This window comes from Nannospalax galili, unplaced genomic scaffold (genome assembly GCF_000622305.1).
Source record: "Nannospalax galili isolate Female #2095 unplaced genomic scaffold, S.galili_v1.0 scaffold445, whole genome shotgun sequence".
Classification (NCBI taxonomy): domain Eukaryota; kingdom Metazoa; phylum Chordata; class Mammalia; order Rodentia; family Spalacidae; genus Nannospalax; species Nannospalax galili.
Genome location: NW_008354184.1, coordinates 25,643 through 49,427, shown reverse-complemented (window position 1 = coordinate 49,427; position 23,785 = coordinate 25,643). Strand labels below are relative to the sequence as shown.

Genomic DNA, 23,785 nt, shown 5'->3' with positions numbered 1-23,785 from the left:
AGTAAAAACTACCCCCAGGTTTTTTCTATATGATAATTAGGCATTGCCTGGCAGTCGGATGATAGGATCCCCTTACCACATGTAAATAAAGCATACTATGAGCACCTATCAGCTGAAGCATTGGCTGCTGCCTCCACACTATATTTTCCCTAGTTCTCCCACTGAATAAACGGAGCTGTTTCACTGAGTCTGGAGCTGTTTGTGTCTCTGAACCTGCCTCCACGGAAGGGCTTTCTTCTGTCAGTGCTCACTGGCCGTCCTGACCCCTTTTGTTGCTTCTGCTCCCTTTGTCCTCGTGGACCAGTGGCCAATGACCCACGAGGGGAGGGAGAGACACCACACCACTTGCCACCTGTGCCCATCCAGGAGCTCTGGGCAGACTTTCTGGGGGCAAAGATCCCCAGCCCCAGGAAGGTGTAGTCAGGAGGGCATCCTTGTTTAAAGAAAATTCTGTGAATAGATTCTGCACTGCGAGGCTGGGCTCAGAAATCTGCATTTTTTTAAAACCACTATGAAACAGGATTTAATAAACTAAATTTACCATTCTTTGGATGGCATTCACCATATTGGTAAAGATTAAAGAGCTGATGACATTCAACAAAATATGGAATGCTGCTGATGCTAACAGTCAAAAAAAAAGCTTTTAAAACCAAAGCTTTTATCATAGCCATTGCCATGAAAATCCATTTCATCTTTTAGCCAATCCCTACTGCCCAGAATTTGAAAATGAAACACTAAATTAAATCAGAAGTATAACACAGGATTGCCTAGTATCAAAAAAATTCATGTAACAAAATAGTGGACTTCAGTATTTCCAACACATGGACACACACACTCCTATTAGGTACAGAATATGATGGCCACATGTGGCAGCAGTGAAGAGTCATCTTTTCCTATTAGTTGTGTACTCCACACAGTAACAGGTACATTAGCAAGTCATGAAGCACCAGGTGTAGATATCTGCATTTTGAACAGAAGCCTTGGTTTTTCCATATAGCTCTCCAATGCAAGAGAGAACCTCAGACCAGCACTAATGCAATTATGCACAGGAGACTCAGGCAAGAGCTCTGCCTTCAGGAGTCACCAGGGTAGAGAAGGTTCCAGGTGTTGTTCCTGAACCCCTAAGGGATCACTGGGAAATAAACCTTTTTTTATTTTTCTTTTTTTTTTGGTCTTTTTGAAGCAGGGTCTCCCTGTAGCCCCAGCTGTCCTGGAACTTACTATGTAGACCAAGCTGGCCTTGAACTCACAGAGATCTGCCTGCCTCTGCCTCCCAAGTACTGGGACTACAGGCGTGCGCCACCATGCCTGGCTACATTTTTTGTACATTGAAAAGTATGTGGCGTGAAATGTTTCACTCAGAACTCAGGTGTTCTTTGCAAGCATCTTGCCTGACGGAGACATTTCATTAACAAGAACCCTGAACTCCAGAAAAGCCAGTTTCTGTGTCTATAGACAGGCCATGAGGAAAGGAGGCCTAGCCTCTGCCTCCCAGAGCCGTGGGCACCGTTTCTAGAGGGTTAGGGCTGACACCATCTCCCTGCTTCTTTAGAGACTGTTTGGAATGTACCTAGGCAAACTAGTTTCGTTCATAGTTGTGGTAACTAGGCTCCTGGATTTGGGGGCTTCAGATTATTTTGTGTTGCCCTGAAGGGCTGAAGGTCTTTGATGTCTCTCCTGGAAATTTAGGTCCCCAGTAGGGATAGGTGAGTGGGGAAGTACTTCCTTAGGCTCAGAGCTTCCTGAGGATCTGTGCCCCCATTCCTGGGTATACCACTCAAACATTGCTCCTAAGGAGCATGGGGCAGGCCCTGCTACTGCATGGAATCTGCAGTCAGATCTGATCATTCTGAGCCCTGTGACCAGCAGGAGGTTCTGGTCATACAGCAGAGGTGAGTGAGGCACCATGACCAAGCCCACTCTGCTCCAGAGATGAGGCAGCTGTGCTGTTCTTATTGATCAATGTCATAATCCCTCTTTCTAGTTCCTCTTAGGCTGGCTGGGCCTAACAGCACTCTCTCAAGACTCACTCAGGAAGGTGCTAAGTGAGCATGCATCACCCAGTGCTACTGCTGTGCTCATGTTTCGATCTGAACCCCAAGTAGTTAGCCATTGCCCACACATTCATTATAGCCAATAAAAATATGTTCTAGAGATGTCTGCTCTGTGCTGGCACTGTCCTATGCCTTATGGAGCCCATTGCCCTGGAACACTGAGGGGCAGGGAAGGGTAATGATCCTTTTATACAGGGTGCTCAGGAAAGGACTCATTGATGAAGGAGCATTGGAGCAGAGCCTTAAATGGACATGTGGGGATTAGGGAAAGAATCTTCCAGATAAAAAGAATGTGAAGCCCTGAAAGCTATAGGAAAAAGAGACTCACTGTCACCACATCCCTGACATGACTTTCCATGTTTCTGTCCCCTGCCTCCTTGTCTCCTGCAGCACCTCACCTGCCAGCTCTTGTTCCACATACTTGAGGCTGTCATGCCTCAGTCCCCTCCATCACACCTTTCCCTGTATGCCATGGCCCTTTCCTCTCACTCTGCATCCCTTTCCAGTCTTCAGTGATAACTCCTCTTTGAAGCGTACCTTTCTTTCATAAGCCTTGTTTGGATCACTCACACCCCCACCACACATACTTTGTAAAAAGAAATTGTTTTGGTGTTTCGTGCATTCTCCCCCATTAATCCGAGCAGGTCTGATCCATCTGCCATTGGTAGGTTCCCAATAAATGAACATGGAAGGAATGATGGAGCACAGAGAATTTTCCCACAATCCAGTTTCCATGTCAGAAGCATGGAAATGAATTCTGAGGATAAGGGGTGACTCCAGGCTGACATCCAGCCCTACAAATAAAGGGGGCAGGTCCTGCTAAAGACTGCCTTCTCTGGGAAGGAGCTGGCAAGGCACAGGCTTTGCCAGTACTCCTGCATCCTCAGCTCTTAGAGCCACACGCTTGCCCCACTTCTGGATACATCGGAGATTGATTTTGCTTGCCTGCCTCCTCCAAAATGCTGCTGCCTCTAGGGAGGAACTCAGCATCTGCTTAGCAGGCCAAGCAAATAAAACAAGCTACTGAGGAGAAGTGAGGTCTATGCATCCACTGTAGCACTGAGGGGCTCTGGGGTGGTAGAATTAAATGATTTTCACAGAGCCACATGAGACACAGCCCTCAGCACCACTTCAGAAAGTCACCCATCTCCTGTCCCACACCTACTCCACAAGCATCTGCTGAGTCTAGGCCATACTCAGGAGCAGAACTCAGCTGGTTTAGTAATAAGTCCTGAAGGATAAGTTCATTGTGGCCCAGATGAAGCAGTGGCTAACAGAGCACAGATTGTGGGCCTGAGCACTGTAGCCTTGTGGCAGGTATGGGAGCTGAAGAAAGGGCTACAGCACCAGGACTCCAGGTCCAGCGCTGTTAAGTGTCTCCCTTGCTAAAATGGCTCAGAAGAGGCAGTCACCACCTTAATTAAATTCACAGCTGAAGTGATATGGAAGGTGGTGTGAGCACCAGAGGGACAGTCCTTACTGTATAAGGGAAGAACAGGCAGGAAATAACACAGTCGTCTCCACCTGGGACAATCAGTCAGCAGGCATTCTGAGGATGTGGACTCGGCCTTCAACAGTCTGATGCCTCCAGGGCCAGCCAGAGGTGTCAGGTCTGCCTCTGCTGTTCCCCTTCCTCCCCACAGTAGAGGTCAGAGCAGGACTCAGCCACAACAATTGCTGGCCTTGTCATAGGATTGTGAAGGAGGTAGAAATGGATGCAGAAGCCAGGGAGGGGAGAAAGGAGCAGCTGCGGTCTAAAGTTGAGCAGCCTTTGCAGCCCCAGCACTTGTGCCAGTCCATCCTCTGCCTGGGCCACTCCACAGAAGTGTGGCAACCCTGCCTACTGGGCTGCTGGTCCTTCCTGAGGCACAGCCTTCCCTCTTCTAACTCAGCCACCTGAGTGGCAGAAGGAACTAAGGCTGAACTGGAAGGCCAGGGCCTTGCCCTGTTCACCAACCAGCTCTATGATTGCACTTTGAGAACATGAAACTGCCTATAGTATTCAGCTACTGGTGATAGGAATCTTTATGTCATTGGTCATAGTGACTGCCTCTAAACTCCCTGTCCCCTTTGGTCAGGAAGTACTGACATTTGGTGTCCCAGTCCATGGAGATTCTGAAGAGACTGCTGAAGCAGAAAGAATCTTTTGCTTTCCTGGGTGCCCTGTTGACCTGGTTTCCAGATCAGCAGCTTAGAAGCAAGGTATTAACCTTGAACCCCAAACTCGCAATGTAAACCATACACAGGATAGGGTCTTATGGCAAATCCACTGAGCTTCTTACTTATCTCCTTCCCTCTTCCCTGCCTATATCTCTTGTCTCCACAGGTAAAACAAGTCCCAGTTCTACCAAGCCCAACAATTGTGTGATTTCCTGAGCTGCAGGATAGTGGTGGGCAGAACCTACAGATGCCTACCGTTCCTGTCCTGTATTGTGGAGAGCACAGACTGTACCCTGCACTGGTTCGCCCATCAGATCTTGACCAGGCCTCCTACCTTGCAGCCTCCATCCTGGTCTCAGGGCTGAATCCTAGATGGGAGGTTTCGAAGTATCTCATCCATCACACGCCTCCAGCAGACTGTTGTAGCCGGCCAAGGAATACTGCTACCTTGTTTACATGAAGTGAGAGCTTGGCTAGGACCAGCTCTCCTTTATATCAACCTCTTCTCCACTGGATCAGCCCCATGCTACAAGTCCCCAGGTGGGGCAAATGCCATTCTTTCTGCCTCAGCGGGTCAGGAGCTCCAAGGCAGCTCCAACCACCTGACTTTTTCCTTGGGCTTCCTGGTGCTTTCTGGTCCCACCTACCTCATAGGTTGGTAAAGAAAGTTAAGAAGTTGGGGCTCTTAGCCAGTCTTGCTCCAGCTTTGAAGCTCCAGGTAGAAGATGCAACTGGGTCATTGGCTATAGTAGCCTTCCTGGCCCAGTCCCTGCTGGCTCTGAGTGGACTGGGAGAAAGATGCTACAGCCACCCTCCAGCCATTGGTAGAATCTGGCACTGCCAATGTGAGAGCCCCTTTCCCTCCCTCCGTACTGTAGTAGCCTACGTGCCCTGGGCCTCCTTGGCTGATGCCTGCTGCAGGGCTCTGGGCTTCTTAGAGTGCCTTTCCCTGGGCCTACTCCTTCTTTCAGTAGCCCTTGGGTTCACACCCTGGTGTAGGGTGAGGGTGCAGGGGAGGAGGCAGGGCCCTGTAGACAGGAGCATTTGCCCCTTTCCTCCCCAATGGTCTTTAGCCTCCTTCACCTATCAGGACTTCCTCAGTTAAATTTCAGCCAGACTAGCCTCAGCCACCTGCAACACATCAGGCTTTCTTGAACACCTCCGTTTTTCTAAAGCAGATTGTCTTAATTGGCACAGTTCTGAGCCAGGGCAACCAACTAGCAACCCCACACTGCAAACCCCCAATGTAGCTACCTGTTGGGGCTGAGGGCTGAGGAAGACTGTGCATGGGCACTGAAGACATTACCCAACTGTGACTCTAGGTCAGCCCTACCTGGGCAGGCAGAATGATAAAGGGGCAAAGGACCACATGGCAGCCCTTCTCTGCCTCTGAACCAAACTCTTGCCCTCTTTCTTTCCTTCTGAAAAGCCCATAGATACCACTAGCACTGGGAGAGGAACACAGGCACCTGCCAGGTCACTGTGGGCTGTACATGGTGGCCTGTGTATGAGTCTGGTCTCCCTGCTGGTGGGAAGGAAGGAAGAAGAGAGGCCTGAACCCAGGGTCCCCTTTGTCCACCCTGAAGTTATCCTCCAGAAGTGGGAAAGGGCTCTCATTCTGTATCCTCAGCCTTTGCTTTGTGAGAATTAAACAGTTCTAGTAACTGTGTCCTTATAAAAGGCTAGCCATGTGGTACATGCTTGTTCTAGGGAATGGGGTAAGCAGGTGATACGGGAGGTGGGCTGTTACACCTGATTCAGGTGGTCACCCTGAAGATGTAGAATACAAGATCACCAAACTGCAGTGGGGAATAGAAATTATCTACCAAGGGTGGTAACCTCGACCTAGGGAGGCTGTCATGTATCCTCATGACTTGCTTCATCCCTGTTCCATCACGCTGCTCTCCCAACATCTGGGAGGATCCTGGTGGAAGTTCAAAGTCTCTGCAGACTTGAGTCAGGCCCTCATTTCTGCCTCAATTTCTTTCTGTACCAATATGGGGTTCTCCCACTTTCTGTGGGAAGAAGAAATAAAGGAAGAAGCCATATGTTTAGGAGGAAGCAACTCTGGTGAGCAGAGTACTGGCCTCTTCCCTTCAGCCTCAGCTGCCTCATCCCAAGAGAGGGATGGGTAAGACTGTCTCTGCCCACCTCCAGCTCTGAAATGTGTGGGGGAAAAACAAAGTGCAAAAATTGCTAGAGACTGTGAAGTAAAAATTGAGCTCTTCCTGTTTATTTGTTTTCCTGAGCTCCGGCCCACTCTGTCTGGCCTCCTGGCTTCTCCGTTTTTAGTGTGACTGCCCTCTGTCAGGCACTTGCTCAGACATATGAAACATTCACTTATCACACCTCAAGCGCGCATCTGGTCTTCCCAGCTGGATGGCAAGTTTAGGAGTGGATGGTGCCCTTGGTCTCCACACACTGGCATTCACAGACTGTCAGAGTTGGAAAGGCTCTAAATGAAAAGGAAATTCTCAGAGCTATGGTTGGTCTTCACTACCCTCCCCACCTCGCCAGGGGAATACTTGACTGTTGTCTTCCTTCCTGAGCCCAGCTTCTCTAGGTTAACAGTTCAGTTCTGGAGCAGACTAACCCCCCAATAAACTGAGGTCCTTGGTGTTGGTGCCTCCCTGATCTCTGCCCCATAAGGGCAGGAAGCATGGGACTCCAGCATGGGCTGCAAGGCAGTCCCTTGAGATCTGTCAAGACTTTCCAGTCTCATGTGCCAGCTGTCTGTCCTTGGGCTGTAGTTCCTACCCTTGATCCCTCAATGGTGCTTTCAAAGAGCCTTATAGAGGGCCAGAAAGATGGCTTAGCAGACAAAAGCACTTGCAGCCCAGGCCTAATGACCTGAGTTCAATCCTGGAAACCTGTGATGGAAGGAAAGAAGCGACTCCCAAAAGTTATCCTCTGACCTCTACATGTCCACTGCGGCATGCGCACACCTGCCGACAATCATACCCAGCATACACACAATAATGGTAATAAAGTAAAAATTAAAACCTTATAGCAGGCCGGGTGTCGTGACACACGCCTTTAATCCCAGCACTCGGGAGGCAGAGGCAGGAGGATCTCTGTGAGTTCAAGGCCAGCCTGGTCTACATAGTACCAGGATAGCTGAGCCTAGGCTATATAACAAGATCCTGTCTCAAAACCAAAATTAAGCATGGTGGCACAGTTCTAGCAGAGGCAGGCGGATCCCTATGAGATCAAGGCCAGTGTGGCCTACATAGCAACATAGCAAGTTCAAGACCAGCTGGTGCTACAGGGAGACCCTGTCTCAAAAAGACCCCCCCCCAAAAAAAAAAACTTATAGCAAAGCTAAACCAAGGCAGGCCTGGAGATACAAAAGGAATTAGCTGAAGGGAGATTGTGGTTTTGCCTTACCTGCTGTGTCAGTCACTATACCAGATATTCCAGTCACACATTTCAAACTAAGACTAGCTCAGGAAGAATCCACTGCAAAGTCTGTAAGCAGTCTTCCTGTGCCATGAGTCTGAAAGGGTTGTGTGAAGGGAATTACACAGGTAATTCCCAGTTTTTAGGTGACAGTACATGGCTGTACCCAAGTCCCATATCTCAGAATGCAGATCTGAGCCTGCACCACAGGCTGTTAGCACTGGTGACTGGAGTTGCAGAATCTGTTAGGGGAGGAGCCGTGCTGCACACTGTAGGATGCTAAACAGCACCCCTGGCCTCTACTTCCTAAATTCCAGTAGTATCCCCCCAGATGAGACAACCAAAACATCTCCAGATATTACCACATGTCCCTGGGGAGGAAGCCCTAGTTAAGGCCCTGCCCTGTATTATGTTGCTCTGGCAGCCACATAGGTGGCTTTTCAGGAATGTTTCCATGTGCTGTGTACCGTTGTGTTCTTTTGGTTTCTCATTCAAGACAGTATCTAGCCCGGTTAGCTTGCAGCAGCCACTCCCAGCCTCCTGAGTGAGTGCTGAGATTACAGGTGTATGCCATCACATGCGGCTTAACCCTGTATGGCTTTGGCACAGTCCTCTGGCTCAGAGGTCGGCTACCTTGCCTGAGTTTCCTTTCTGGGACGTTTTCCACCTTTGTCCTAGTTCCCTTGCTTAGCTCTTCACTGCCTTGTTCTCCCTGGACAGGTGTGTTTATATGCACACATCTGCCTTCTTCCACTCACTGTCAGGTTTCCTCCCAGTCTGCTCCCTTTCCTTCAGTCTCAGTTATACAAAGCACCATGGGACAAACCTGTGTGTACCTAGGAGTGGCCCCCTCCCAAAAGGAGCCAGAACTGACAGCAAGGGAGCCTCCAAACCCAAATGAGGCAGAGTGGGAATTGCTATCTGACTGTCATGGCCACGTTCTGAACAAACATCACAAAGCCTCCTCAGCAGCTAATTAGTCCTGCCATGTGCCGCAGCTAGTTTATCACCTGGCACTTCTCTGTACTGATGTCTTCCTGTCCACAGGGTCCTGTAGCTGTTATGAATCCTCCATATTGCTTTTCCAGTGACACAAGATTTGCTCCAAAATGACACCCTGGGCTCAGTGAACTGAGCCTGACCAAGGTTGGAAGAATTCACCTTAGGGAAAGGCAGGTGTGGACAGGAAAGTATTCTTAGGCTAAGTAATTGCAAGACAAGCAGCTCAAAGGCCTGTCGTTAGGGCCAAACTTTCCATCCCTCCCTTCCAGGCTCCTTGCCAGCTGTGGAGCAGAAAAAGTGCAGCTTCCAGATAGTGTGCTCTGCAGCCTGGTACAATAGGTGCCCATTCTTCCCTGGCCAGGCTCTGGCCTGGTACAATAGGTGCCCATTCTTCCCTGGCCAGGCTCTGAGCACAAGGACCACATCTGTCTGGATCAATTTGGTAAGCACAGTATCTGCCTAGTTGGTTAAATGATTGAAGAGTTGACAACCAGGGCTGGTGAGATGATGTCTCAATGGGTAAAAAGCACTTGCTGCACAAGACTGATGACCTGTGTTCAATTCCTGGGACTCAGGGTGGAAGGAGAGGACCAACTCCCAATTTAACAGCTATTCAATATATAGAATAAGCCTGCCTAATAAATTGGGGCGGTCTCATGGGCACTCCACACTGACTCCAGGATCCAGGCCCCCTGCTGCTCAAAGGTGGCCTTCTCTGTGTGAGTCCTTTCAAAAGGAAAGCAAGGAAGAAAGAGGCCTTGAGATGAGCAGATTTGTCCGAAGCCACCTACAAGTCATGGGAAAGGCTGAGTCCATTTCTATGGACATCCTAGTGTACTGTCACTGCCATGACAGCCACTTAAGTTTTTATTCAGGAAAGTTAGAAGCTAGGTGTCTGAAGCCACCAAAAAGAACAGGAAGACGTGCTAGGACCTGCCATGGAAGCAAGCAAGCATGTAGGAAGGGAGCCTGCAGGAGGAAAGGAGAAAAAGGCAAGAACAGACAACATGCTCACAGTCCCCATGGCCCCGAGGGGAAAATAATCCATTGTGTGCCATGAGCATTGCCTTATGATTTGCATGTCTCCAGCTGGCAGCTCTGACTCTGTGGCCTGCTCTTCTTGGAAGTGGCTCAGGGTTGGGCTAATGGACAAGGAAGGGCAGTTCACTGCAGTGTATGCAGTCATTTGTTCAGTCAGTGGGTATTTACTGGGTGTCAGGCCTGGGGACACATGGAGGAAGACAACTTTGAAGACTGAGCAGATGCATGCTGTTTGTGGTGACAGGGTCGGGGCTCCCATGCTGGATTCTTGGGATATTCTCTCCCATGCTTCTTCCTTGGCACTGGCCAAGTTCATGGTGATCGGTTGGCACACTGGGCTAAACACCTGGAGGCTGTATCAAGGTCCAGGTTTAGAAAAAGGTAGAGAAAACCTGGCAGAGCTGCCATTTATGAGTCACTGCTTGGCAGGGACCCTCCCTCACCATGTCTCCACCTCAGAAAGATGGTAGCAGCTCTAGCTGGTTTCATGAAAGTCCCACAACTTTCCTTAACTAATAGTTTTTGGGTAAAATGAACAATTGTAGCTTGTCTGGAGAATACTGTAAATACACAATACAAATAGAACTTAAACCAAAGACGATACTCTGTATTCTGGAGAAGTGGACCAACTCTGCAGCAGGCCAACCCAGTATCTTTCCCATAAACTCCAAACCCTCCCAGGTGTTCACCTAGCCCCTCTGCCAGTGGCTGCCTGGCTGCCCTTGCTGTGCTAGGAGGAGCCTTCCCTAGACCCCCAAGAGTACCCCATTTTCTGGCACTCTTTAGAGGAGCCCATGTGGCAGGAAGCACCATGGAGAAAGGCTGACACCTTGTGGCCAGCTGGCAGGTTGCACCATTCTCTGGCTCAGATGGCTGGGGAGGGGATGGGCGAACTCTTTCTGTGCCAGCCAGAGCACATAGTCTAGGTTTTGACTGAGCCTGATGGCACAGGATCACCTAGGCTACATGATAAGACTATCTCACCCCAGAAAAATAAAACGAATACTTAGTCTTTGCAGACATGCAATGCCTGTCATTGTCATGACTACTGAGTGGCACTACAGCAGCCATGAAACTATGGACACTGAAATTTCAGACTCATATAAGCTTCTTACATCATAAAGTAGTATATTATTATTTAAATTTTTCAATCAATTAAAAAATATGAAGCTGGGCGTGGTGGCACACGCCTGTAGTCCCAGCACTTGGGAGGCAGAGGCAGGAGGATCTCTGTGAGTTCAAGGCCAACCTTGTCTACATAGTGAGTTCCAGGGCAGCTGAGGCTACAGGGAGACCCTGTCTCAAAAAGAAAAAAAAAAAAAAAAAAAGAAAGAAAGAAAGAAAACTCAAGCTGAAGCTATAATGTTAAATGGTAGAGCATTCTCAAGGCTCTGGGTCCCATTTCCAGACCAGAAGATTAAATAAAATGTAAAAACCAGCCAGGCCTATTGGCCCATGCCTTTAATTCAAGCAGAGTAGGCAGATCTCTAAGTCAAGGCTAGCCTGGTCTACATGGTGAGTTCCAGGTCAGTCAGGGCTACATAGTGAGACCCCATATCAATCAAACAAAAAGTAAAATTCATTTTTAGCCCATGGGCTGTGGCAAAATAGGTGATAGGCTAGATTGAGATCACAAATTCTACTTTGCTGGCCTCTAGGCCTCAAGCATATGACACCTACCCTTCACCCCTCTGCTCCCATTGACTCTCAACAGTCACACTTGATATCTGTGTCATTTTTCTATCCAAGAAGTCCCCTAGTCTCCTCTTCCAATGGACATTCAGGAGCTGTCATTAGTTTTCATAAGTTTATAGACGTGCCCATTAACATGCTCATCCCCGTGCTGAGGGGGCACACAAGAGCCTGGAGTTACAATATTTACTTTGATTCACTCACTTATTTGTTTGAAAAAAACCACAACTGAGAATTCGCTGTGCCTCAACCATTGTGGTAAGACAGAAATGGTCTGTGCCCCAAGGACACAGGGAGGCACGTGTTATAATGGGAAGCACATGAGATGTGGGAGCCCAGACAAGGCACTTGATCTGGAGGTGGAGATTTGTGGAGGCTCCCTGGATGAGGGAAAGATTCCTGAGCTATCCTTGAAGGAAAGGTGAAGAGCCTAGAGAGAATCTTTTAGGAGAATTATAAGCCTTGAAGATCAAGCAATTAAGGACACAATTGAAGACTTTGCTGTAGTACTTGTCCCCAAGGCCTCCCTGCTCTTGATAGCAAGCTGCTTTAGGTTTGTAGAGGGAGATGTGAAGCCATTTCCACCCCTAGCCCTATGGGATTGCCTCAAGTGGGCAATGGCAGCTAAGTGCTTTTTAGGTATAAATAACCCTCATGAGGGTAGAGCTGCCTCCACACAGGGCCACAAAGAATCTTCAGGGGGAAAGGAGAGGGGGTGGGCCTGGCTTTTCTGTTCCAGAAGCTCCTTATAAGGATGCTTGGACAGAGCTTTGAAGAAAGTGCATGGTCACAGGAAAAAGGAGGGTAGGGCATGCTGGGCTACAGAAACAGCACAGACAAACCCATGGAGGAAGAGATGCCATGGCCAGGCTGAGGATTTTTGCAGAGGGAGCCATGCTTCATGAAGTGCCTTCTTCTGAGTCTCACACAACCCTGTCAGGCAGTGTATTCCCCCCTCCCCAGCTTTATCAATTAAAAAACGTTTGGCCTGGCAGTTCCTTAATTTATCTCTGTCTCTCTGCCTTATCTTGTCTGTATCTATCTCATACGGTTTTTATGAGGATGAATAAACCATGCTTGGCATGAGAGCCAGCTTCATGGGCATGCATCCTGTCCAGTCCCACAAGGCCCCACCCTCAGAAGGTGAGTCCACATTTAACATTACATTTTAATGTTCTGCTGTGGCCATCTTGATTTTTTTTTTTTTTTGAGACAGAGTCTCATTGTGTAGCTCTGACTGACACTGAATTCACTATGTTGATCCGGCTGGACTTAAACTCACAGAAGTTGCCCTGCCTCTGCCTCCCAAGTGTTGAGATTAAAGGCATGAGCCATGATGCCTGGCTTGAAAATCTTAATCATTTTTGAAAAAGGATCCTTTAGTTTTCATTTTGTACCAGCCTCACAAATTATTGTAGCCAGGCCTACGTGGCAGAATTTTTGTTTTAAAATGATAGATTTGGGGCTAGAGATGTGGCTTGTTTGTTAGAGTGCTTGCCTAGCATGTATGAAGCCCTAGGTTTGAGCCTCAACATTGCATAAAGTGGACATGATGATTTACATCTGTAATCCCAGCACTTGGGAGGTAGAGACAAGATCAGAAGTTCAAGGTCATCTTTAGCTACGTAAGGAGTTGGAGGGCAGCCTGAGATACATGAGACCGTGTGTGTATGTGTGTGTGTGTATTGTTTTTATCATTATTTTAGCATCATGAATAACAATCTGATTCAGTATGTTCATCTTAGAGGCCAAGAAACTCAATGTGGGAATTTACAAGACTTGTACAAAGTCACACAAGTAGGATGCAGAAGGGAGGCTGGTGACCTTAAGGCAAAGGCAGGAGAATGACCCAGCCCTTGTCCACAGAAGGCCACAGAAGGCTAGAGGAACAGGCAGGTCCTTTGAAGGCACGAAAGAGAGGGCAGGGAAAAAAAGAGCATGAACAGTTTTAGAGGTAGGAGGAAAACTGGCTATTTTGGGAGCAAAGAGCAGATTCTCAGAGTAAAACAGTGGTGAAGCCATGGGAACAAGGACTGGGAAAGTCTTTTGGATCCTGGCCACAAAGCATGTTATAGATGAGCTTAGAGAAACAGGCTTTAGTAGAGTCAGATCTGGAAGCCAGGGTTAGAGAATGAGGAGACAGTGATGGAGATGGAGAGGGCTACCAGTCATTATTTAAGAAGCTGAGATAAGGATATAGAATGAAGGGAAGGAAAGAAGAATCTTTGGAGTGGGTGGAAAACCAGGTCCCAATTGGCATGCAAGAAAAGAGCCGCCAGAGGGAGTAACTTAGCTAGAAAAAGGGTCTGCAAGGAAACAGGGTGGCTGGAGGTTGGGGAGAGCCCACAGTTGCTTAGCTGTGCTGTGGAGTTCTCAGGTGACCATAGCATTACTGACGAAAGCTCACTTATTGGAGCCAGACTGCCTGTGGTAACCTGGAAGGAGTTAGCCCTCCAGCACCTCTATTTTCCTATCTGGAAAATGAGGATAACTGTGGTTGTGGTGAAGATTAACTGCTATCGGGCACATAAAGCCCTCAGTCCAGTGTCTGACACACAGCATGTGTCCATGACAGGGGAGTTATTATGAATAACCACATCTCAAGGTTCTCTGTGAACCCCCTCCTGTGAGTCTAGCACAGGCCATTACACCAGAGGAGTTCAGTGTTTGCTGCTTTTAAAGAAGTAATTTTTCAGGAAATGCAGTCATAAAATCCTAGAGGTGATCTAGATGCGACACAGCTTTTGTTGTACAGTAAATGCTACGAGGCATATAATAAATGCCTATGAACATGTCCTCTGTCATTGGAACTCTCTAGCATGTCTTCCCAACCCCGTTGCTCCTCTTGGTTATTGCCACACCCACAGCCGTGCTTGAGTAAGCAACATCAGCTGTCAGCTGTCCCCTTGTCTTTTGGATTAGGTTCCTTTACAGGGATCACCCCATTGTTAAGAGCTTCAAGAATTGGAGAATGCTTTACAGACACTGCCAAATGCCTCAGAGCAATGAGAGGCCAAAATATGGAGGGTGTTTGCCTGTGCCACTGGAGTCAGAGCTGGAGCAGATCCAGCTAGCTGTAACTGACCCAAGCCTGCAGATCATTGCAGAATCATTTGCAAAAATTCTTATTGAGTTGGATCTTGTCCGGGCTAAGGGCAGAGACCACAGCACAATCTCTCAAGGTACAGAAAGGAAAGGCTGTTGCTTAGGATGGCTTGGGGCACTTTTGGTAGCCATCCAAGTCTGCTATCACTCATTAAATCTGCCTTCTCCAGCAAAAAGCCAACTGTATAGAACACCATATATAGGGATCCAAGAATAGTACAGGGCTCCAAGAACACAGTGCATGTGGCCAGCATACAAATGTGCAGGGGCTAAGGAGCCTTTTTGCTCTCAAATCTGGATAGGATGGAACAAACAAAAAATATTTTCAAGTAGCATGCTGAGAGGAAATGAGGAGAGCGTGAAGTACGCTAGCCTGGGCTGCCTCTCTGGGCTTGTGTTGATTCCAAAGCAGGTGTGAAGCCCCTCCAGCAGCAGGAATGAGTTCAGTGTCCCTGAGACACCCTGGATCCATTCATCAACTCTACCATTACCTCAGGCTGAGCAAGGCCCCAAATCCTAACACTGACTACAACAGGAATTTGAAACCCTCATCTTCCATCATAAATATTTCATTGACTTACTGGCTTCTTTCCTATCTGTACAGACAGTGAGGACAAGTTCTGTCCAAGCTGCAGGTTGGAGCAACAAGGAATCTCAAATCCCAGACAAGAATCCACCACATCCTACTATTTGTTTGAAGAAGAAATCCATGTGAGTCTCTGTTCATGAAAGACTAGGGGAAGGCATATTCCTCTGTGGGCGGGTGACTGTATGACAGATGTGCCGGTTAGTTTTTTAACTTGACACAAATTAGAGATACCTGGAAGACCCTCAACTGAGGAATCACCTCTATGAGATGGGCCTGTGGGGTCTTTTCTTGATGTAGAAAGCCCAGGCCGCTGTGGGTGGTGCCATCGCTGGGAAGGTGGGCCTGGGCTGTAGAAGTAGCAGGGGAGCAAGCCAGGGGGAGCAAGCCAGGGGGAACAAGCTGGGGGGGTGGGCAAGCCAAGGGAGGCAAGCCAGGGGAAGCAAGCCAGTATGCAATGTTCCTCCATGGTCTCTGCTTCAGTGCCTGCCTCTAGGTTCCTGTCTGAGTTCTACCAAGACATCCTCAGTGATGACCATACCTGGAAGTATAAGATGAATTAAACCCTTTCCTCTCCAAGTTGCTTTTGGTCATGGTGTTTTATCACAGCAACAGAAAGCAAACTAAGACAACAGGATTGTGGGAAGCATTTATATTTTACTCTGTAACTTTCAATATTGTCTGAAATATGGATTGTTATACTGAGTTGAGCAAATGTTATATTTACTTGGTCTCACTAGATAGCCTAAGTTGTCCTTGAACTCTCCATTCTCCTGCCTCAGCTTCCCAAGTGCTAGGATTACAGGTGTGTACCCTTACATCCAGCTTCTCAGTGTTAATTCTATAATCAGAAAAACAACAATTTTATTTGGAAATTACTTTCTTCATCTTCAGTGGGCAAACAGAATAGGGGTTCAGGCTTCCTGCTTTTCTCCCAGCAAGGGCAAGCACAATGACGTGGAATAAAGAGCTGAAGAAAAGACAAAAGCTCATAGAAAGAACAGACTTTGGCCATTCCTGGATATTCCCCTAGTTCTCATCCCCAGAGAGCAGACATTGCAGGTCACCACCCGTCACCTGTCTCCTGGCTAATCTCATTTGTCCTGTAATTCTTATGTCACTTCTCCTTGAAAGCCAAGAGCCCTGTCCTTCTAAAACTGAGTGCCCAAGGCCTCCAGTGTTCTTCCAGGGACCCTTATCGTGCATGACACTGTGATTATATGTTTCCCTACTGTCTACCTCACTACATTGAGGTCTCTGAGAGCAAAGAAGGTGTTTTCACCTAGCAACTGTTGTACCTTAGGAAAGTGCTTAACAAGCTCTGTCAGTATTTACTGAATAGTTATTTGAGGATTTTTTTTCTAATCAGAGCAATATAAGGGACACAAAGATTTAAAAAAAAACTATTTCAAGGAGCTTACAACCAGGATGTGGCCAATAAGTCATGTAAAACCAAGCATCTTTATCTTAAGGGTTAAGATATAGGTACGGGGAGGAGAGATGACTCAGCGGTTAAGAATACTTACTGCTCTTCCAGAAGACCAGAGTTCGGTTCCTAACACCCAGGTCAGGTGGCTTGCAACCACCACCTAGGCCCTCTTCTGGCTTCTGTGGGCATCCACACATGTGACATACACACACACACACACACACAAATAAAAATGTAAATCTTTTAAAATCAGAGGTAAAAAATAAACAATAAAAAAGAAAAAAACCTACAGCTTTAAAGGCTGTGAAGATTCTGGACCCTTGATGCTTCTTACTCGTTTTCTGGTTCCTAATCCCCATACTGAAATGCTAGTATGAGCTAAATGCATGAACCTGTTAGTCTTAGGTCTTTAGGACCTTTATGAGAATTCGACATATGATTTCCCATTCTGTTCTTGCAATTGTCCCACTATTAACTCTTAATTGATGTTTGTGAAATGCCTTATCTTCCTCTGCTGAAAAGCTCTAAGTGTTCAGCTTATTACTATGCTACAGTGGTGGTTTTATTGTTAAACTAGTGCCAATGAGATTACACAACAGTGTGGATCAGGAAGCGAAACAAGGGCCATGATCTCCCCGCAGCTACAGGGGATGGAAATTTGGGATGGTAAAATGTTAATTACCCAAGACAGAATGTGGGCTAGAGTCCAGCACTGTGCTCCTGGAGACCATTTCAGCCCCAGAGGCTGAGGAACGACACTCTGGCACCAGATCCTAAGCATCCTGCCTTCCCCTGGCAGAAATGTGGATTCACTTCCATGAAAGCTGCCACAGAGAGAGAACCCAGTGGCCAGAAGCCAGGAGCATACACATGGCTTGCTGGGCACCAGCTACTCTGGAAGCTTTCCAGGAGCCAGAGGACTGTTCCATTAGCGAGCAATCCATTATTTATTTCTAAGGCGATATATTCTTTATCTCACCTCATTTCTCCTCATTTCCAGCACTTGGATATTCTTTCCAAGAACAAGCTAAAAGATGGTCAGGGGTAGGTATGGGGGTTGTTTGGTACACAAGGATGGTAGAAATAGTCATTTTTTAAAAAACCGAGAATCCGAAAATAGGTCTACACGCGCTTCTTGTTAGGAAATATCTATCTTTTAACTGAGGATGGGGAGGAATGGGTGCTGGGAGGAGGATGCCACGGAGATAATGACCACTACTCAACAGTAATAATGTTAATTGAAAGAAACTGAATGAGGAACTTGGGTTCTGAAGGAAACATTCGAAGATGTTGGTTTGACTGACAAGTACCATTCAGAGGCACCAACGTATAGCCGAGTGAAGACTGGAATCAGACAGACCTCGGACCCAGGGTAGGGTCCAACAACCCCTTTCTATCCGGGTGACCTTGGGCAAATTTCCTAACCTCTTTTGACCCTTCTTTTTCTCTGTAAAAATTAAGAGTAAAACCCATCGGTTTAGCCAGATACTCTCTGAACTCAAGTGCAGTATTTGGCACAAAACAGACGCACAATAAACGGTAGTCATCATTACTGTCAACTACAGGCCAGATGACCAGACACCCCACAACTCCCAGCTAAACAATTAGCTGCAGCATTGCGAATCCGGATCTGACGGACCCATCTACTTACCCAATAACGTACCAGGAAAAAAAAAAAAAAAATCAGTGGCAGCAAACCAATGGCATGAGCTCTTGTTGTTAGCCGGGCTTTCTGACAGTTCCACCAATAGCTTAAGAATGTGACCTGGGAGCGACACCCTAACAATCCAATGACTCAAAGCCAGCCCACAGTACTTCGGAGGGGATAAATCAAGGAGCCAGCACGTATAGATTCCGTTATTAGGGCAAGCCTCGGGTGGAAAAAGGAGCTTGGGAGAAACAGCGCCTTGAGAGAGGCACTCATGAGCAAAAAAAGGAAAAAAGATGATGGTTGCGCCAAGCGAACTCGGCCGCCATCATGCTCTAGTTTCCCCTTCGCCTCTCCGGGTCCGCGACCGAGGAAGCAGCCTCCGGGATGCTGAGGGGGTGTGTCCACGCATGATTGGCGCAGGCAGTTCAGCCAATCCCAGCGCTTCGAACGGGAAGCACTTAGCCTATGAGAGGCCACGGCTGCGGCGAGGAATGAGGGGGGCGGAACAGCAGCTTGACGGGCACAAACGATAGCCAATGAGAGCCGGAGGCCTCCTCCATGCGGCCAATGGAGTGGTGCGGTGGGTGGGTCCCCGAGTGTTTGTGTTGTGGTTTTTGGGGAGGGAGGCGGAGGGGAAAGTTTGTTTATTTTGTTTTTAGTTTCTGGGGTCCCCGAGCTTCGGGAAGGTGAAGAGCGAGAGCGTGACCCCCTCGCCGCCCAGTCTCCCCGCAACATCGTCTCCACAGCTGGCGGAGAAGCGGTGACCGCGGGTCTCCACAACGGAACACCGCGCACTTGGAGCCGGCGGTGAGTGAAGACGGTGGGCCGCGCCGGCCTTCCCCTCCCCCGCGCGCCTCAGGGCCGGAGCCGGGCGGCCCACGGTGGGCGAGTGGGGGAGCCAGCCCGCCCGCGGGGGCTCGCGGCCCGCTGAGGCGCCGTGTGTGCGTGTTCTCGCGAGAGAGCGCGCGCGCGCGCGCGGCGGGAGCGCGAAGGGCCGGGGCTGGCCGGGCCGCGGCTTGGCGTCGTGTTAGATGTGAGGCTGGGGTCCCGCGAAGGACGCTTGGCCTGATCAGTCACAAGGGCCTGGGCGGCCCCGAGTGACCCGGCGGGGACGGGCCCGCGTCAGGCGCCGGCAGGTGTGAGCCGGGAGGGCTTCCGGGTGGGCTGGCCGGGGGCCTTGGGGACGCCGCGGCCCTCCTGTGGCGTGGGCCAGCTGGTGGCTAGCCTAAACCCCCGCGCGGGTGCGCGCGCCGTGACCTGAGGGTGGGGGTCCCACGGCCGTCCGCGGACAGCTGCATGGGGGGCTTTGAGGGAGGCGATGCTGACTTTGGACGTGGAAACCAACGCCGGCCAGAGGAAGGACAGGGCTGGCAACAGCCCCCGGGGAGGGTTTGTCCCCTTTCCTCGGTCTGTTAACCTTTAGTTTCCAACTAACGGATTTCGTACGAAGCCCATGGTGGCTACATATCGCACCCAGCGAAAGCCAGTTACAGCCGCCTCTGGTCAAGCCTCTTTCCTATCCTTGGTCTTGGTTTAGGTCACCAGTGTGGGACTTTGAGCTCCATGCTTGCTCCTATGTCTGTTGGCTGTTGGATGACTTTATAGACTCAGTGAATGCCAAGACTAAACTCGGTGCCTCCCTAACAGTGAAGCATACAGAAGTAAGGTTTACAGAAATCACACATCTTAGCCTTTTGTGAAAGTCTATCCACTAATACTAGTGGATATTTCCTTCTTCAGTTGTAGATTTCAGTTCTTGTCTTGAAAACCATGTATGTGGTTTTGGTAGTGTGTAAACGCTCCTTAAAGAGCTGTGTGTAGACATTTGAGTGTGTAGACATTGTCTTGCACTTAAAGCAGTGTGAGGTATCACGGTAGGAAGAGTGGGAGGAATATCAGTGCAGGTAGGCCCTACATGTAAGCATGTTCACCAGGATCCAGAACATAGATCAGATTGGTTTGTCCCACTTGGATGCAACGATGATGACGATAAATGATGCCTGTATGTTTTCTTAGTTCTTGGCTGTTTATTTTTTTCTGGAGTTGAGGACTGAACAGAATGCCTCGACCTGGGTCTTGACATCCCTTTCCTGATTCTGTGCCTGCTTCTGGCCTTGGTGTCTTGCCAGAACTATAACTGTCTCCTCTCTGGTCTCCTAGCTGTCTTCATGGATCCCCAGAATCCTATTCCTGAAATGCTAATCACATCCAATTGCTCCTTATCTAAAACATCATATAGCTGACTCCCTGCATTTTATAAACCCTGGCTCCATGGTAGGGCATTGTTTTCCTCCAGGGTCTAGGTGAGTGGAGCCTCTCCTGCCCTCCATCCCTAACCTTCCTTAACTGTTTGTAGTGTCCTTAATGTCCCTTGGACTCAGAGTTAAGCTCTTCTCACAGGTACTGCTCAGCCTGAGTCACCTCCCTCTTCCTTATCAGGTGGTGGAACACTCAGCTTTTAAAGCTTATCTCAAGATTCCGCTATGAAGCCTTTTCAGAACTCTGAAGAGACTTGATGTGTGGAGGAGTAATGCGTAGTAACAACAGTAAAGGTAACGGCCTAAGTACTGGAACACGGTTCTGTTTTTCTAATGGTCTCTGTTGAGTCACTAGAACAGGTGACAGGCACTGATCACACATACATTTGGGAATCCAGGCTGAAAGAAGCTTCACACACATCATCATCATCATCATCATCATATCTTTGTCTTTTTTTTCGGAGTTGAGGACTGAACCCAGGGCCTTGTGCTTGCTAGGCAAGCGCTCTACCACTGAGCTAAATTCCAATCCCAGTTCTTGGCTGTTTTTAAGGGTTTGTCTTAAACTTCATTATTGGAGCAGCATAGTTTCTCATAGGACTTGAAAAGAGTAAGAAACTGTCCAAGCTGCATGTCTGTGTTAACCTGTCATATCCTGAAAATATTTCCCTTCAAATAGAAGCCCTTAAATGTTTTCAAATTAAAACAGCACTATTTGTTCAAATGGCAGTATCGGCCAATGTTTATTGTGTGCTTATAGTGTGCCAGACTCTTTGTTACTTTTTAAATCCTTATTTCAAGAAAGCCTGAACCATAGGGATGAAAAAAGGGCCTCCGAGAGCTACACAGCTAGCTTAAGAGCATAGGTTCAGTCTCAAGACTTCTGGTTTCTTACTCTTTGCTTGTTTCATTTTGCATCCCAATTATCCAGAGGGAGAAAAGCAGAAAGGATACTGAGCAGGGAGGAGTAAGGAGAATGCCACTGGTGAGATTAGGTTGCCTGCACCTAGTTTAAGAATTGAAGGTTAAATTGAGACCATTCTTGTTTTAGAATTAAGTACCTTTTAAAAAATAGAAATACATCTAAACTCTTTTTAAAAAATAGGCACATATTGTACACAATACTGCCAAGCTCTGTTTTTAGTCACCAGATATCTTTTTTTCCTTAGGGTCTTGCTACGTAGCCCTCCTGACCTCAGACTCATGGTCCTCCTGCCTCAACTCCCCAGCGCAGAAATGACAGGCATTTTCCACCATGCCTTGAGGGAATCAATCCATCCTCCTTCCCTTTTGAGTCAGTATCTCACCCTATAGTCCAGGATGCCCCGGAATTCACTGTGAAGTCCAGGCTGGCTTCAAACTTCTGGCAATCCTCCTGTTTCTGCCTTTTGAGTGCTGGGGTTACAGGTATAAGCCATCATGCTTAACTTCTGAGAAACTTTCTTTATGTCTTTAATTCCCCCATGTACTTTCAGGTCTCTCAGAGCACCTTTTTTTTTTTTTTTTTTTTAATTCTCAACTTGCGATTCCGGGCCAAGTCTATTTTGTTTGCCACATCGTCAGACATATAGCAGACACCCAGAAAATATCTGTTGGCTATGTAATGAATTGGGATTTTGCTTTCATTGTCTTTAAATTTCCAGTAGCCTTGTCTGCCTACCTCTTCCTGGTAGTATCTGGGATTAGAGAGCTTGCTGGGTGGAATGAACGCTGCACCCTGGTTATCCAGCCTGGGGTCAGCACTTGCCCCCACTATTCTTCCCTTCCCTTAACTGCTCTTGATTTCTTCCTCTTCTCTGCAGCATGGTGCTTCTAGAGACTGTGTATACCTCCCAGTGCAGCAGTCTGCTTGCCCTGTGACATTTGCAGCTTTTTGACATTGACAACTGCCTCTAGTGTTTCACCCCTGCATATTTCCCCCTACGCTTATCTTCCTGAAATAATGCTGTATTATTCCTGCTCCTTTCCAAATCTACCACAAACATGTAAGGTTGAAAACCCTCAATGGTGTTTCGTTGCCTAGAGGGTTTAAACGCTTCAGCATGTTATGTAAGGCTCTTTGGACTAGTCCTGTCCAGTAGAAATAGAAAACAAGCCACAAATGTGGACCACATATGTAATTTAAAATTTTCTAGTAGCCACATTTAAAAAGTGAAAAGGAAGGGGTGAAATTGATTTTTGTAACATTTATTCACTTCAATATAGTCAAAATATTTTTATTTAACTATTAATCAGTTGAGAAAACTATTAACTACCACATTTTACAGTCTTTTTTTCATGTTGTCTTTGAAATCTGGAATGTACATACATATCAATTCACACTAGCCACATTTCAAGTGCTCTATAGCTGGACAGAACAGGTTTAAACCATGTCCTCAACATAGTTGAAAGACCAGACCTGGGTGATTCCAGCTTCTGCCCTTTAGATAACTCCGTTTTCCTCACCTAGAACCAGCCTCATTATTGAAACATGAAGTTTCCTTGCTGAGAAACACAGTGGGACCCGAGAACCATCTCTAAACTTTATAAAACTCACTGTCTCTTCTGGCATTTTTCTTTTTCTTTTAGAAAATTTATTTATTTATGTGCGTGCATGCGTGTGTGTGTGTGTGTGTGTGTGTGTGTGTGTGTGTGTGTTAGTGTTATGTGTGTTCCAGGTACCCAAGGAGGCCCTGGAGCTAGAGTTTCAGGTGGTTGGGAATCAACCATTGGGGGTGTTAGGAACAGAACTTGAGTCTTCTGCAAGAGCAGCAGATGCTCCAGCCCCTCCTCTGGAACTTCTTAACATTTTTATTTTTTGAGGTGGAGTCTCCTTATGTTGTCCAGGCTGGCTTAGAATTCCTAGGCTTGAGTAATTCTTCTCCCTCAGTCTGGTGCATACCTGAGACTACAGGTAACATGTCACTGTATACATTCAATGTTTTTCTTTTCATACTGTTTTATATATTGTAACTATTTAAAATCAAGTTATGTTATAAGCAGAGGCTGTAGGCACAAACACTTAGACTAGTGAATGTCTGATGAATTTGAACAAGTGCTAGCTATACATAGCCTCACTGTTGTCATTGGTGTGTGCCTGCTGACAACTTGATTGTCCTGGACTCTGTTGATACCTTTTCTTTTGCATGTCTTGAGAACAACATTTTGCCTTCCTCATCTTTGCTCCTAATCTGATTTGTACTAGGAAATCTATGTATATTTTGAATAAATGACAAATGTTTTGAATAAATGACAAATGCTAACTTAATACTTTAATTCTTTACATGTACTTTTTGTCTTTCCAGTTAGATACTAAATAAAAGTCCTTTGAAGACAGATCATGAATTATGACAGATAATAGGCTTTTTCAGGGTGCTGGGCGTGAACCTGGGGCCTTGTGAATTCTGAGCACTGGGTACCAGTTGAACT

The 23,785-nt window shown here is 47.5% G+C and overlaps 1 protein-coding gene across 2 annotated transcripts in view; it reads left to right on the top strand.

Moving 5' to 3' along the window:
- Fam83f (family with sequence similarity 83 member F) overlaps positions 1 to 15,603 on the top strand; it is a 42,918-nt gene extending 27,315 nt beyond the window's left edge. Inside the window, exons 5-6 of one of the 2 annotated variants that reach the window (XM_029555110.1) lie at positions 15,058 to 15,164; positions 15,523 to 15,603. In XM_029555110.1, the coding sequence (XP_029410970.1) occupies positions 15,058 to 15,164; positions 15,523 to 15,597 (182 nt within the window). In that variant the 3' untranslated portion in view covers positions 15,598 to 15,603. Of the gene's footprint in view, positions 1 to 4,380; positions 5,900 to 15,057; positions 15,165 to 15,522 lie in introns of those variants that run through there. The other variant, XM_008851213.3, reaches the window with a different exon arrangement.
- The last annotated feature ends 8,182 nt before the right edge of the window (positions 15,604 to 23,785 follow it).